Source organism: Molothrus aeneus, chromosome 2, assembly GCF_037042795.1.
Source record: "Molothrus aeneus isolate 106 chromosome 2, BPBGC_Maene_1.0, whole genome shotgun sequence".
Classification (NCBI taxonomy): Eukaryota; Metazoa; Chordata; class Aves; order Passeriformes; family Icteridae; genus Molothrus; species Molothrus aeneus.
Genome location: NC_089647.1, coordinates 92,117,945 through 92,131,331, shown reverse-complemented (window position 1 = coordinate 92,131,331; position 13,387 = coordinate 92,117,945). Strand labels below are relative to the sequence as shown.

At 38.4% G+C, this 13,387-nt stretch overlaps 1 protein-coding gene across 4 annotated transcripts in view; it reads left to right on the top strand.

The window, feature by feature from the left end:
* The window catches only part of ARHGEF7 (Rho guanine nucleotide exchange factor 7), a 116,505-nt gene extending 104,291 nt beyond the window's left edge, over window positions 1-12,214 (top strand). For all 4 annotated transcript variants that reach the window (XM_066545312.1, XM_066545311.1, XM_066545313.1 and 1 more), the window contains 3 exons: window positions 5,243-5,342; window positions 5,969-6,023; window positions 9,126-12,214. In XM_066545312.1, coding sequence (XP_066401409.1) covers window positions 5,243-5,342; window positions 5,969-6,023; window positions 9,126-9,248 — 278 coding nt within the window. In that variant the 3' untranslated portion in view covers window positions 9,249-12,214. The remainder of the gene's footprint in view (window positions 1-5,242; window positions 5,343-5,968; window positions 6,024-9,125) is intronic.
* The last annotated feature ends 1,173 nt before the right edge of the window (window positions 12,215-13,387 follow it).

Below are 13,387 nucleotides of genomic sequence, written 5' to 3'. Positions count from 1 at the left end.
GCTGATATTTGGCTTCTGATTTGTGTTTTCTTTACAAAGATAATAAAGGATACCCTTTTGATTTTGGCAGATCTGTAGCACAGATTTTTCCAATTTTTAAATCTCAACACATGCAGAGTCTGGGAGCAGCATTTTTAGAATTGTTTGTATTAGAACCTCATGAAAAATTTATTAAGAAAGAGAAGATTAATTTGGCATGTCTGATCATCTGCTTTAACATATTTAATACAACAAATGCAGTGGCACACTGAATATTTAAAATGACAATTAATTTTTTTTTGTCTAAAATTTGCTTCACTAAGAAAAGTACATGCCTGTACATGCCAGTGGTTAATGGTGGATCTGAACAGTTGTGTATGCACATACTTGTTTTTCAGTGGCAAGTCACACTCCAGTCATTGAAACTCAAGTAAATTTAATTTCTGAGAGCTTCTTAGCTTGTGAAGTTGCTGAAAAACAGAATTGTATAAAGTACTGTTTCAAACTTTTGACCTTTATCCCTGCCCTGTTCCCCTCCTTACCCCTCCTAATCAGAGTAAAGGTATGAAGAAGTGAAGAAAACAGCAATACTTAACAGCCATGCAACAGAGTCTTTGCTCATGGCCTCAGATAATACCGTGCACTTCTTGAAATTACCACCATGCCCACACCTCTCACTTCCGTACCTTAAATTAGGACACTCATAGTCTTCTATGAGCCTTCTCCTCCCTTTCACCAGCTGGAGGAAACCGTTCTTGGTTGATTGGGGAGAGCTGTCTTTTTAACTGATGCCCTGAGATTAGCTACTTTAGCAGATAATGTGAATAACCACCTCCATTTTTCTCTTTGCTTAAATGTTTCCTGACAGACATGGTCTTTGGACATAGGCAGAGATTTAATATCCAGTTAAAGCAGAAAGGTTTCTGAATTTCATTCCCCTTTTCTTTCTTCTCTTCTACAAAACTTCTGAACTCCCTTCATACTTGTTTGCTAAATGATTCAAAACAAAGGACCAGGCTGTTTACCAGTACAGCTCTTTCTGAAGCCTGGCTTCTGTCAGGAGCCAGGATGGTGCCATATAAAAATAGCATGGTGCCCAGAGAAATTGTGAATGCCCCATCCCTGAGAGTGCTCCAGGCCTGTTTGGATGGGGCTTTGAGCAGCCTGGTCTAGGAGAAGGTGTCTCTGCCCATGGCAGGGGGTTGACTCTGTGTAAACCATTTTGTAAGATGTCATGCTCCTTTTGGGGGGGAGTGAATGAAAGGCTGAGGTTGTGAGTTATGATTGCAAACAGACATCAGTGAGAGCCACTGTGACATTCAGTCTCTTCCTGGTTTGGTGTTAAGACCATACTCCAGGGCAAGGAGTGACACTCTACCTGTTTTAGGCAGGTATAAACTGGACTCTTGTTATGAAATCTTTTAACCATGGAAATACCCAAACAGGTTCCAGCTTTCCTTATTTATAGAAATGCTCAGAACTGCTTGCTTGTTTAAGACAGATTGATTTAGCTGGAAAGGGGATCAGACACTGCAAACCAAAAGCAGGGGGCCGTTCCTCAGGGGCCTATTCTTGTATTTCAGGTATTCTACCACATAATGTAGGGGGTATTACTAAGGCCTGTAGCCCTGCTCTGAATGTCAAATGGGCTATGTTGTTCCTGGCTTTACTCTGGAGGCTAAATTTGCTAAATCTATAATTTAGAGTATGGTTTTGTCAAAAAGCATTGTAATTCTTATTCTCCGCTCTAGTGCTGAGAGGTATTGATATTGAATAGATAGCTTTCTTTTTTATCATGGAATTTCATTTATGGAAACTTAATTGACTCATGATTGTAGTGGTCAGTTAATTGCTTTAATTACTCAACAGACTTCTAAACAGCGGGGTCATTCTTCCAAGACCCTGGTTTTAAGAATTCTCTATTGAGAAGTTATGCAACTTATTTTGCCTTGATATTTGTTGATACGTGCTAATGTTGAAATAATTGTTTGGGTTTGTCAAACATAGTTTCTCCTCCCATCTACCTTACTTCCTTCAATACCCACCCCCTCCAAAAAAAACCTGCAAACCAAATAAAACCCTGTTTTGTGTAGCTTGGGGTGCAGGGTGCCCATCTTAAAAAAACCCAAAAAATCAAACAAACCAACCCCCAAACCCAAACTAATCCAAAAAAACCAACAACAAGAAATCCCCACTTGAAAAATCCCTACAAGCTAACTGACTAGTACTTGTTGTTATGTTGTCTCAAGGTGAATTGGGCAGTTGAGGTCAATTTAAATATAGTCATTTGGCCTTTTTGACTTGGAATAGGGTCTTGTAATAAAATACAGTGTGAAATTTGGGTGCTTAGAATAGAGGAATAGCAGATATGGCAAGTTAAAGTAATTTGATTCTTCCACCCTATTTCATGAAAATGTGGAGTGTGTCTCAAAGGTGTTCAGGATTATCTGAGCTGTACAAACTTCCCAGACTGTCGTTTCAGTATTAATTCAGTGGGAAGTGCCCACTGTACTGTAACACAACCCTCTCTTCATGTCCTAAAGCTGTAGCTTTTACAGAGGGAAATGGTTGCACAGGGTGTAGGCCTAAAGAACTTGATGATGGCACAAGGTGGAATTTAGGGGATATTGCTGAGTGCCAGTGATGACTCTGCTTGAAGTTACTTCCAGATGTGTAATTGCAAAAAGTAAAAAAAAAACCCAAAAACAAACCCAAAACCTTTAAAAAAAGGATCGCTGCTGGCATAAATGGTGCAGAAAAGCAGGATTTAGAAATAGCTTTCTTTTGCCTTTAGAACTTGACACCTCATGTCTTGTGTTACTGTGCACGTACTCATTTGATGACCAGATCCTTTGTGGCAGGATAGATGTGATGTGTGTTTGTACCTTTGATACTCAGAATGTGCTTGTGGGGTTTAGGAAAAAAATCTGCAATAAAGAAAAACCCTCCAAAGCTCACAAAACCCAAACTGTGATCAAGGAGAGAAAGTGTGGGGGTTTTTACATAAGTATGAACCATAAGAGCAGCAAGAGTTCTGACATACAGATAAGGGTTTGTATGACCACGGGTATTGGAGCAGTGAAGGCAGGAGTGGAACTTGTGTTCCGCAGTGGTTACTGTCCTGTGGCACAGGAAGGTCAGTGTTGGCAGCAGCAGTGTTCCATTGGGTGTGTTTGTGTAGCCTCAGGTCTCCTTGTGTGTATAATAATGTTGGTGAAGTGCTTTGTGTGTCTGTGCAGTGTTGTGTGCTGTGCTCTGCTGTACTTCCATCAGGATGTGCTGCTGTAACATCTGCTTCACATGCATGTGTGTGTATAACTGAACAGCTGGGACATTTGCTGTCAAGCTGTCTCCTCCATGCTATTTGTGCTTTGCAAGGACCCATTACCCTGCCCAGGCTGGCAGCTGGATGCAGCTCTGTACAAAGGGAAAAACATGTGCTCCATTTGGGTGATGGGAGTCACGGATGAGAAACCTGTGCCAGTTCTCTCCCCTTGGTCACTGTCTCCTTGGCCTGTGCTGGGCTGAGGTACAGTTCACATCAGTACAGAGACCCAAAATGCAGTGATCTGGTAGCAGCTGCTGCCAACTAATTCCTAATACAACATTTAATTCAGTTCTGTGGTAGCTGCCAGGCTAATAAAGCAGAGCAGTAAGCAATTAACTGAAATAAACATGAGAGCTTTTTACAGAGGCTGACAGCACAAACAGGGAAGTGTCCTTGAGCTCCCTACAGAATTTGGATGTGTTTGTTTTATAGGTTGTTCCTCCTGGAAAATAAGTGGAAGTGTATTAACCCTTAAAAGATTTCTTCGCTCCGTAAGAAGAACTTACAGCTTTTGAGGACAAGATCCTTTCTCAAATCTGCTGTTCTCTTTAGTCTATATAATTATGACAATCACATACTGATACATTAGATCTTTACTGTAAGCTTAAGGAAACTTTTTTCTGCATTAAAGACATTTGTCATTGTTTGCTAAAATAATTTAAATAGCTAAACATGTACAGCTAAGATAGGATCCCTACAAGCTCACTGTTCAGAACTCAAGACTGCAGCTGTTTGGGAAGTTAATATTTTGCAATTATTGTGATTTATTCAACATTTTTGTTTATTTGTTAATATTTTGTATTTTACCATGAACCTTCAAAGAAAAGTGCTGCTAGCACAAAGCAGCTGTTCAGCCACTGATTTCTCTGGGCAGGCAAGTGCTCTGTAGTACCAAGTTATCAGTTTCAACTGTATGAGACTTGAGAAATTCCTGGTTAATGAAAGTTCACTACAGTGAATTTGTGACAGGTGTACCTTGTTTGTTAAAACTGATGTCTTAGTTAAAAAATGTAAGAACTTCAGTGCTTTATCTGCAGTGTTTGAATTCTGAACAAATGCTTAGACACCAATTTATTTACAGACCTTCTTAAAAAAACCCAAACCTTTGTAATCTGTTGCAGCTGAATCGAATAATGTTTATAGAATTATGGGTGGATGCACATTTCTGAGTTGTAGTTTTTCTAGTCAGAACTACATTTTTATAATTATATGTTTTATTTTGATGTTATAAATTGTAATATGTGGAAAGTTCTGAAGATGTTGGAATGTTTTGAGTTTTTATCATCAAACCATGAAGTGCTTTTCAAAACACCTATTAAATACAAAGAGTGTGTGTCATTTGGTAGGAATGTATTGTAGGATTAAAAGGTTCTCTGTAAGAGTATTTGCATGTATATGTGTGCACACACAAAGTGGGATGCTTACAGTGTCTTGGGGAAAATGGTTTTTACTTCTTTTTTTTTAGTTGCTGTGTCATTTGATACCACTATTCTGCTCCTTACTGACAGAGTAGTGGGTTTAGAGCAGAAATATATCTTGGATTTGTATCAGTGTGAGATCAGAATCTGTCCTTGACACTTAAATTGCTGTTATTTAAACACAGCTATGTCTTTCTCAATCTGCTGTGGGGAATTTGCACAGCTTTTACAGATGCTTGAATAGTGCGCTGTTCCTTGAACAGTGTAACATCCCCGTCCATGACTCGGGAGTTATGTCACCAGTGGGGTAGAGGTGTCACACAACCTTTTGTTGTTGTAAGGCTGTGGTTTCAAAAGTAAAAAATGTGTCAGTAACTCATGTGTAGAGGGAAGGGAGAAATGGAAAGTGGTATACCTTGGTCATGGGGATGTATCATGTGGTGAATGAAAACATAATCTTTAAAATGCCCCAGGGATATTTGTGAGTTGCTCATTTTGTAATTTATTTTTACAACAGGTTCCCGTAAAGAATCAGCTCCTCAAGTCCTGCTTCCAGAAGAAGAAAAAATTATTGTAGAAGAAACTAAAAGTAATGGTCAGACTGTTATAGAAGAGAAGTAAGAAAATGTTTAATGAATGATGAATTAAAGTAGTAAACTTTGTACTCTTCCTCCTCCTCCTGTCTCCCATTATAGCAGGCTGTGTGTGGTGTGTTTGTAGTTGGAATAGAGCTGTTTGGAGTATGCTGCCAGTCCTCTCAGTGCAGCTGGCCTTCATTTAAATGTCTGGTTCTTTGTATATGCTGTGCAAGCTATTCCACCCATGCCAAGAAGTGATGTGCTTCACTTACAAATAGTTTTTCCAAGTGCTGTCAGATTTCAGTATTAAATTGGTGTCATCCTTCTAGTTAGCCTGTGGTGTCATTCAACTTTCTTGGTAAAGTGTACATTGGAAGTGAAACTACAGTTCTGTTCTAAAAAGCTTTAATACAGAAACCAGCGGAGGTCCATAAATGCTTGACAGGTGTTTCTTGTCACAGAAGCTGGTAACAAGTCCTTGCCTTACTGAATATAAATAAGGATTACAGACAGGTATTTTTTTTAACACAGGTCTGAAATTAGCTATTAGGTGTGGGGTGTTTTTTATTTAATTGCATTTCATTAAACAGTTTTGTCTAATAATAGTTTTAGATGTGTATTTCTGAAAACTGTTGTTACAGATTATCTTCTTTTTTTCATTTTAGAAGCCTTGTTGACACAGTATATGCATTAAAGGATGAAGTACAGGAGTTAAGACAGGTTGGTAACTTGCTACATTTATAGCAACATGGAGAAAGAAAAGATGGAAGGCTTGTTATAAAACTAAATATGGCTTGCAAGTTCACTTTAAAAGTCATGAGCTTGAATTTTGGCCTAGATTTTCTTTTAAATGTAAAATATCATTTGCAAAAAAGCACTCCCTGTTGTTGTTATCAGACTTTTGAGAATAGCATTGAGGACTGCTTCTCTGAAGTGAATTACTAAGCTGGTTTTGGATGTTGCCGTTTCTGAAATGGTGGAAGTGTTAAGCAAATTCAGTTGTGCTATATCACCAGCAAAGTAAGATTACAGAGACTGAGAAATCACAGTTGCTCGAGAACACTAATAAAGGCCTAAATAGAACCAGATATTTATAGTTCTAAAATGATACAGTCTTAAAGTAACCTGAACACCTCTATGGATCAGTTCTTAAAACTGCTCATTTCTAGAGACAAGAGTCCTTTTCAGTGCCTATCACGTGTTGGTTTTTTTTTTAATCAGGGCTTCACAATAGCTCTGGGTGCTTTTTTGTCACTTGTTCTAAATATCCACCATGATTAAATAAAAATATCACTTTATCAGGGCATAGCTTGTTTTAACCATGTTAATGGTGCTGCATGTAGACTTGGCTTAATGTATAGGTGAGAAGAAGCATTGGATTTTCCTTACTATGCAAGGTGTGAATTTGCTTACCACTCTGACTCCAGAAGTTGGATAAAATTTCTTGTGTTAATTTAAATAGGATTTGTGTTCAAATTTCTTCAGGTCTGGGGCTATAAACGTGATTTTTTTTTTTGTCATCTGTAACCATGCCTAGTATTTCTAAGGATGTCATGCATATTCCTTGAAATAGGACAGTTGATGTGTTGCATACTTAAATTTTGCTGGGTTCAGCATATAAAGAATGAGTATCCCAGGTTAGAGCTGAATTTGGCAGTCTTTAAAAAAACACAATTCATATAATAAAAGCAGCAATAATAGCCCACTAATAGTCCTGCTGGCCTCCTGCTTTTGTACGGAGAATAAATGTGCAGCCTCACTGAAGCTCTGCACAGCTCCATGACGCTTATATAAAAAGTCACCTTCTCCTGAGCTTCATGTAACAGCTCTCTTTTCTGGTGCCTTTCCAAATAGATGTTCTTCAGAATCTTACATCTTTCAAGTTAAAACATATTAAAGCCTGATTTCATTTTCTAACATATCAGGAATTCAGGAATCTCTTCTTAAAAGCATTTATTGGTCCACTGCTCTGATGCTGCCAACCAAAGAAGGGGCAGAAATAATCTCTGAGATGGCAAGGGCTTGGATAAAGGATCTCTGGGAGTACATGGTGTCCTGGCTGGTGTAGGAACCAGACTGCAATGTGGGATCCTTCCTAGGGCAGCTTCCATCAGTTTTTCATAGCTGTTGTTCCACAGGCAATACACTTGAGCTGGTCCTGAATTGGCAGACTTAACTTAAATCTCTTCCTACATAAAATAATGAACTTTCCAAATAATGAAGTTTCTTAACAGACTTGAGGAGGGAATGCAGTTAATGAGGTGACAGACCATTATTGTGTGTACAGACTAGAGAACAAGAAGCTGCAGAGCAGTGCCATGGAGAGACCTGGGGGTCCTGGTCCATGGCAAGTTGACCATGAGTCAGCAGTGCCCTGGCAGCCAGGAGGGCCAACCCTGTCCTGGGAGGCATCAGGCACAGCATGGCCAGCTGGGCAAGGGAGGGGATTGTCCTGCTCTGCTCTGAGCTGGGACAGCCTCACCTCGAGTGCTGGGGGCAGTTTTGGGTCCCATGATAAAAGAAAGACATTGAGCTGTTAGAATGTCCAAAGGTGGGCCATGAGGATGGTGAAGGGCCTTGAGGGGAAGCTGTGTAGGCTGAGGGCATTTGGTCTGTTCAGCCTGGAGGAGAGGAGGCTGAGGGGAGACCTCATTGTGGTCTATAACTTCCTTGTGAGGAGAAGAAGAGGAGCAGGTACCAATCTCCTCTGGTGACCAGTGTCAGGACTTGAGGAAACAGCATGAAATGAGTTAGGGGAGGTTCAGGTTGGATATTAGGAAAAGGTTTTTCACCCAGGGGGTAGTTGGGTACTGGAACAGGCTCCCCAGGCCCAGGTCACCAAGCCTGTCTGAATTCAGGAAGCATTTGGACAATGCTTTCAGGCACATGGTGTGATTGTTGGGGTGTCCTGTGCAAGGTCAGGACATGAACTTAATGGTCTTGATGAGTCCCTTCCAACTCAACTCATTCTATGGTTTTATGATCTCATCCTTTTTCTAAAATGTCTGTAAAGGACAGATAAAGGGAGTCCAGTTGGACCCTTGGATTGAAGGCCTGTGTATGTTATTTTACCTTCTGGTTGCTTCCCTACTATTCCCAGCATCACCTTGACCTGTACAGGATTAAACAATGTGAGCATTCCTGTGGGTTGATCCCTGTCATCCTTATGGTCCTGTTGTTAATTTATTTCAATATTGCCTGATGGCACTAAACAGTGAGAACTCACTTGTTAATATACATGTGGAGAGATGGTGTTCCTTGAAATTCAAACTTCTCTTAGACTGCTGGAAGTCATCAGTCTAGTTTAAAATCTAGTCACAAAACACTTTTCAGAGAATGTATTGGTTTTAGGATACTCCTTTCAACTATTTACATTCCTAATGAAGCAAGGTGATTTGCATTAAGTTTTAAGCTCTTTGGAGATTGAGACCAGTTAAAATCACAGGAGGTTCTTACAGGGGATATTTAGTCTGCTTACTGCTCATTTCCCTTCTCCATTAGCAACAGATATATTCTACTCCTCATTGATCAGATTTGAGCAGAAGAATTCATGATTATTGGCCATCTGTTAGTAGCACTTGCTGTATAAAGGCCCCCTAAGTACAAATAGGAAGTAGCTCAGTTTCCATTTGGGAGCTTTTGTTGCATTGTGTGAAATAACTGTGTGTAACTTGTGAAGTTAATAGAAGCTTTGCTTTTGTACAGCTAATATCAGTTTTATTGGGAAAAGCCTTCAGAGTTTTTAAATGACAGTGTATGTGTAGTGAGATCTGTTAAAAGCCCCCAAAGCCAACCAGTAATATCTCTGTCTCTGTTGCACAGGATAACAAAAAGATGAAGAAATCATTAGAAGAGGAACAAAGAGCTCGCAAGGACTTGGAGAAGCTTGTTAGAAAAGTTTTAAAGAATATGAATGATCCATCTTGGGATGAAACCAACTTATAACCACTTTTTCTTTTCCCCTTCTTCTTTCTATTGAAAGACCAGTTGTAGAACTGAGCTGGGAAGCCTTCTGACATTAGTCAGTGTTGCATCAAGAGCACTATAAAACAGGATTTAACTGGATCTAGTGATGTCTTGCTCTGAACATACAGAAAGAGTCAAGCCATTTACTGCAGCAATCTGTACTTTAAGCATGGAGACTGTGGATCCTGAACTCTACTAAACTTAATTTGTTTGCATCCAAATTACCTCATTTTGCAGAAAGTGCAGCACCTGACTAAAAGTCCATGTTTTTCAGTGGCTTTTTAATTAAATATATATTTTTCATGTAAATAGCTGTAATTTAGAATGCATATGTGATTGATGTATCAGGGCTGATATGTTGGGGTTTTTTTCTTGTGTTATTATAATGGTCACAAGTGTTAGAAATGATGGCAGTACTGTCTTACCTAAGAAAGGTCAGAGTTCTTTGTGGATAATTATGAATTACTTCTAAATTACCCACTCACCACACATGCAAATTTAAACCCCTATTTTTCCTATTTACCACTATATTTAAATCCTTTACTGTTACCTGTTACTTTAAACAGTTTACAGTTCCTTAAGAACAGTATTAAAATACAGGAAATTGTTTATTGACAGTAGAAACAATTTTTAGCAAATCTAATGCCCACAATTGACATTCACATACACTTGTTTGGCAGACTAATCTATTGTGCTTTGACCACCAAAAGACTGATGTACTTGCCTGCATTTTATGACTGTGATTTTTAGGTGTTTATGTACTACAGTTTCTATTGTTGTGCTTAAACATACAGCTGGCTGATAACAGATCATACAGTTTGTTAAAGGAAAAAATCAATCTAATCCAGAATTATGTGAATAAATTGTTGCTATTTATATTTTATGGTCACAGCAATTAAATTTTAGCTAACCTTTGTGCAAAAGACACATGGACTAGGCCAAACTTCATTCAGAGCTTTGTTTCTATACCACTATATAATTTTTGGAGTTCCCATACTGTGGAAGCAGTCATTCCTTTCCCACCCTTTTTTCTTTGCATGTTGCTGATTTCTGTCCTACTGGGATTTAAATGGAAAGAAATGTGGAAGATTTTTTTTTAATCGTACTGTAACTCATAATTTGCACTGCTGACAGATTTTAAAATGCATAAAGGAACATTAATTCCCTAGTCTGATAGGTGCAATCACTGCAGTTTCTTGTATTTAAGATAGGAGATGGATGATACATCACTGCAAACGGTGAGCTTCAGATGAAGCACTTAAAATACTAATCCCATTAAAGCTCATTGTTTTCATGGATTTCATCAAACTTTGGATTTCTCTCCAGACAGTGCAGCTTTCTGAGGGGTTTGTGTTCAGTTGAGTCAGAAGTGCAGGTATAGCACAGACTTGAGTCACACCTTCCGTCATTCTGATTTTCTACTGCTCTTTTAACGCCTGCTAAATGTAATGCTGAGACTTCAGCAAATGTTTGTACAAACTTTAGTGAGTTGGAGCCAGGATGATTTGGGTTGTAAGAATTGTAATGCACATTTTGAATCTAATGAAAAATCTACTTTTAAAGCTACCCACTTTTTTCAGTCAAGAACAGCTTTTTTAAAATAGGAAATTCTGTCAATGATTACATACTTGAGAAACAATTCTGTAGGAATGGATGCTTCATAACCCTGAGTAGACAAATTGTTTTTTTTAGGAAGGTGAATATATTTGTAGGTGTGTTGTGTTCCTGCAGTTTAAAAATGTTTTCCTTTAATTCGAAAGGAGGAGAAAATGAAAAATATCTACATTACCAGTTTTATATCTTCACAGAACTTTAAATTTGTAATTTATTGTTACCAAAATCTTCCCTTGATATTTGCACAAAATTGTGGACTGATATTTTATTTATCTTCACGTTTAGAAAATATCCTTGCTAAAGACTGATACTAACCCCTGAAAATGCATACTATCATGGCCAAATTTAGACGTGGGAAAATCAATATAATTAGAATTTTGCTAACATTTTCACTTTGACATCCAGGGTATTTTCAGAGAGATTTTTAATTTTCATTTGAGCAGATGTGAAAGGACATTCCAGAGGAAGAAGTATAAAAGGAAAACATTAAGCTTAGTAGTATTTAGCAAATTTTAACTCAGGAACAACTTCCATCATAACAATTTCTTTTGCATTATATTGTAAAGAGTGGTGTTGCTATGTAAATCTGCTGACTCTTAGTACCTGTGATATTATAATTTCTGACAGTACCCCTACACTGACATCTAATGAACATGCCTTAAACACTGGGATGAAGCAGTTGTTAAATATGACCAGGACTTAGGGACTGATTTTATTCAAGGTGGATTGAGAGGACTAATTTTTACACAAACACACACACAAGAAAAAGGAGGCAGAAAAGAAAACTGACCTAATATTGTAGGTAGCTTTTGTCTCTAGTGCAGAGAGCAGCTTCCGACTTTAGGGAACCAAGAAGTACCTGAACTTGTTTTCATTGACAATTTGTTACAGTGTATATAGATTGTAAATGTCACCATGGACCTTCTGAATTGTTGGAAACTTTACATACGCATGGATAAATGGGGCACTGTTTATTTAACCTATTAAAGGGTTGTTTGTTTGCTCTCATCATTTAGGGATGAGGAGATGAAGCCATTTCTTATCCTATAGATGTGAAGCACTTTCAGTTCTGAACTGTCCAAAATGTAGCATAACATTTCTCTGTACTTACTGATGTATGTGTGTTTGTCTCACCATGTCATGACATCCTAAAGATTGAATAACTGACTGCTTTTGTATAAACCTTTTTAATGCAAATCATTTAGGGAATTTAGAGTATCTGTTTACAGTGTCTGTGAAGAACTCTAGTTTAGATGTCACAATAATATCCTGGTATCCACTACTAAAGCTTTTATGCTACATTGTAATTAAACCATGAATTTTTTCCCTTACCCTATGAAGTGTTATGTTTCGTCTAATATGTGGGCTATGAGATAAAGGGAAATTGCTTTATTTTTTTTTTGCCATTCATACAAATAAGCACCTCTCCAATTTAGTAGCTGCTATACTATCTTGAAAGAGTTTTTTCATGTTCTATTATAATAGTAAATTGATTCCTGGAGAAAAAATAAAAACAAAGCAAGGGTTGTTTAGAGGGCTGAGGAGGAGGATCTTAACTGTCTTACATTGAGAAATGTTCACTTTATTTGGCAACCTGACCTGCTCAGGTAATGTAAGAAATGGAGGAGATCAAAGACAGAAAATAGTGAAAGGAAAAAAAGCAGGAAACACTAGAAACTGCATCAATTGAGTAAAAAATGTCTACATGCATGATTTATCTGAATAGACAGAAATTTGTGATGTATGTGCCATAGAGACATTTTGGGGTTGATGCTGCCTGAAATGGGAGGAGTGGGGTGATTTTTATGGTAGCAGAATCATCAGTGTGGCTTTATGCCAGATGGTGGGATGGGTTGAGGAAAGTGCAGAGAGCCATTTGTTTGAAAAGATGGTTTCAGTCTTTGGACAAAGCATTTGACAGGATTAGTAACATCTTGGGTGTGTGAAATGATAGATTTATTCCAGCTTAGTTCAGCAAGGAGATACACTTGGAACAGAGGACTTTATTTGTAGCAGTTTATAATTATTCTCAGAAGTCTCACTTTGCAACTTTTCTTTGGGTTCATCACTGTTAAGATGAATATTTTACACAATTTGAAATGGTCATTTCCTTGTTACCTGAAGTGTTTTGGGGATTTTTCTTTTTGAATGTTTTTTATTGTGGTGGGTTGACCATTGCTGGCTGCCAGACCCTCACACAGCCACTCTTACACCTGTCCCTCAGCAGGAGATGGGAGAAGGAATAAGATGGAAAAGCTTGTGCATTGAGATAAAAAACACTGATTTCCTATTGTTCACAAACAAAAAAACTAAGCCACCTTTCCATTACCCCACTTAGGCTGAACTTGACTCTTCCATTTCTGTTGCCCCTATCTTCCCCTCTCCCCCCACCAAGCAGTGCAGGAGGGTGGGAATGGGGGTTTTGGTCTGTCTATAACAATTCCTCTTTCCTGCTCCCTCTTCATGCTTTTCTCTGCCCCAGTGTTGGTCTTCTCCACAGCTGG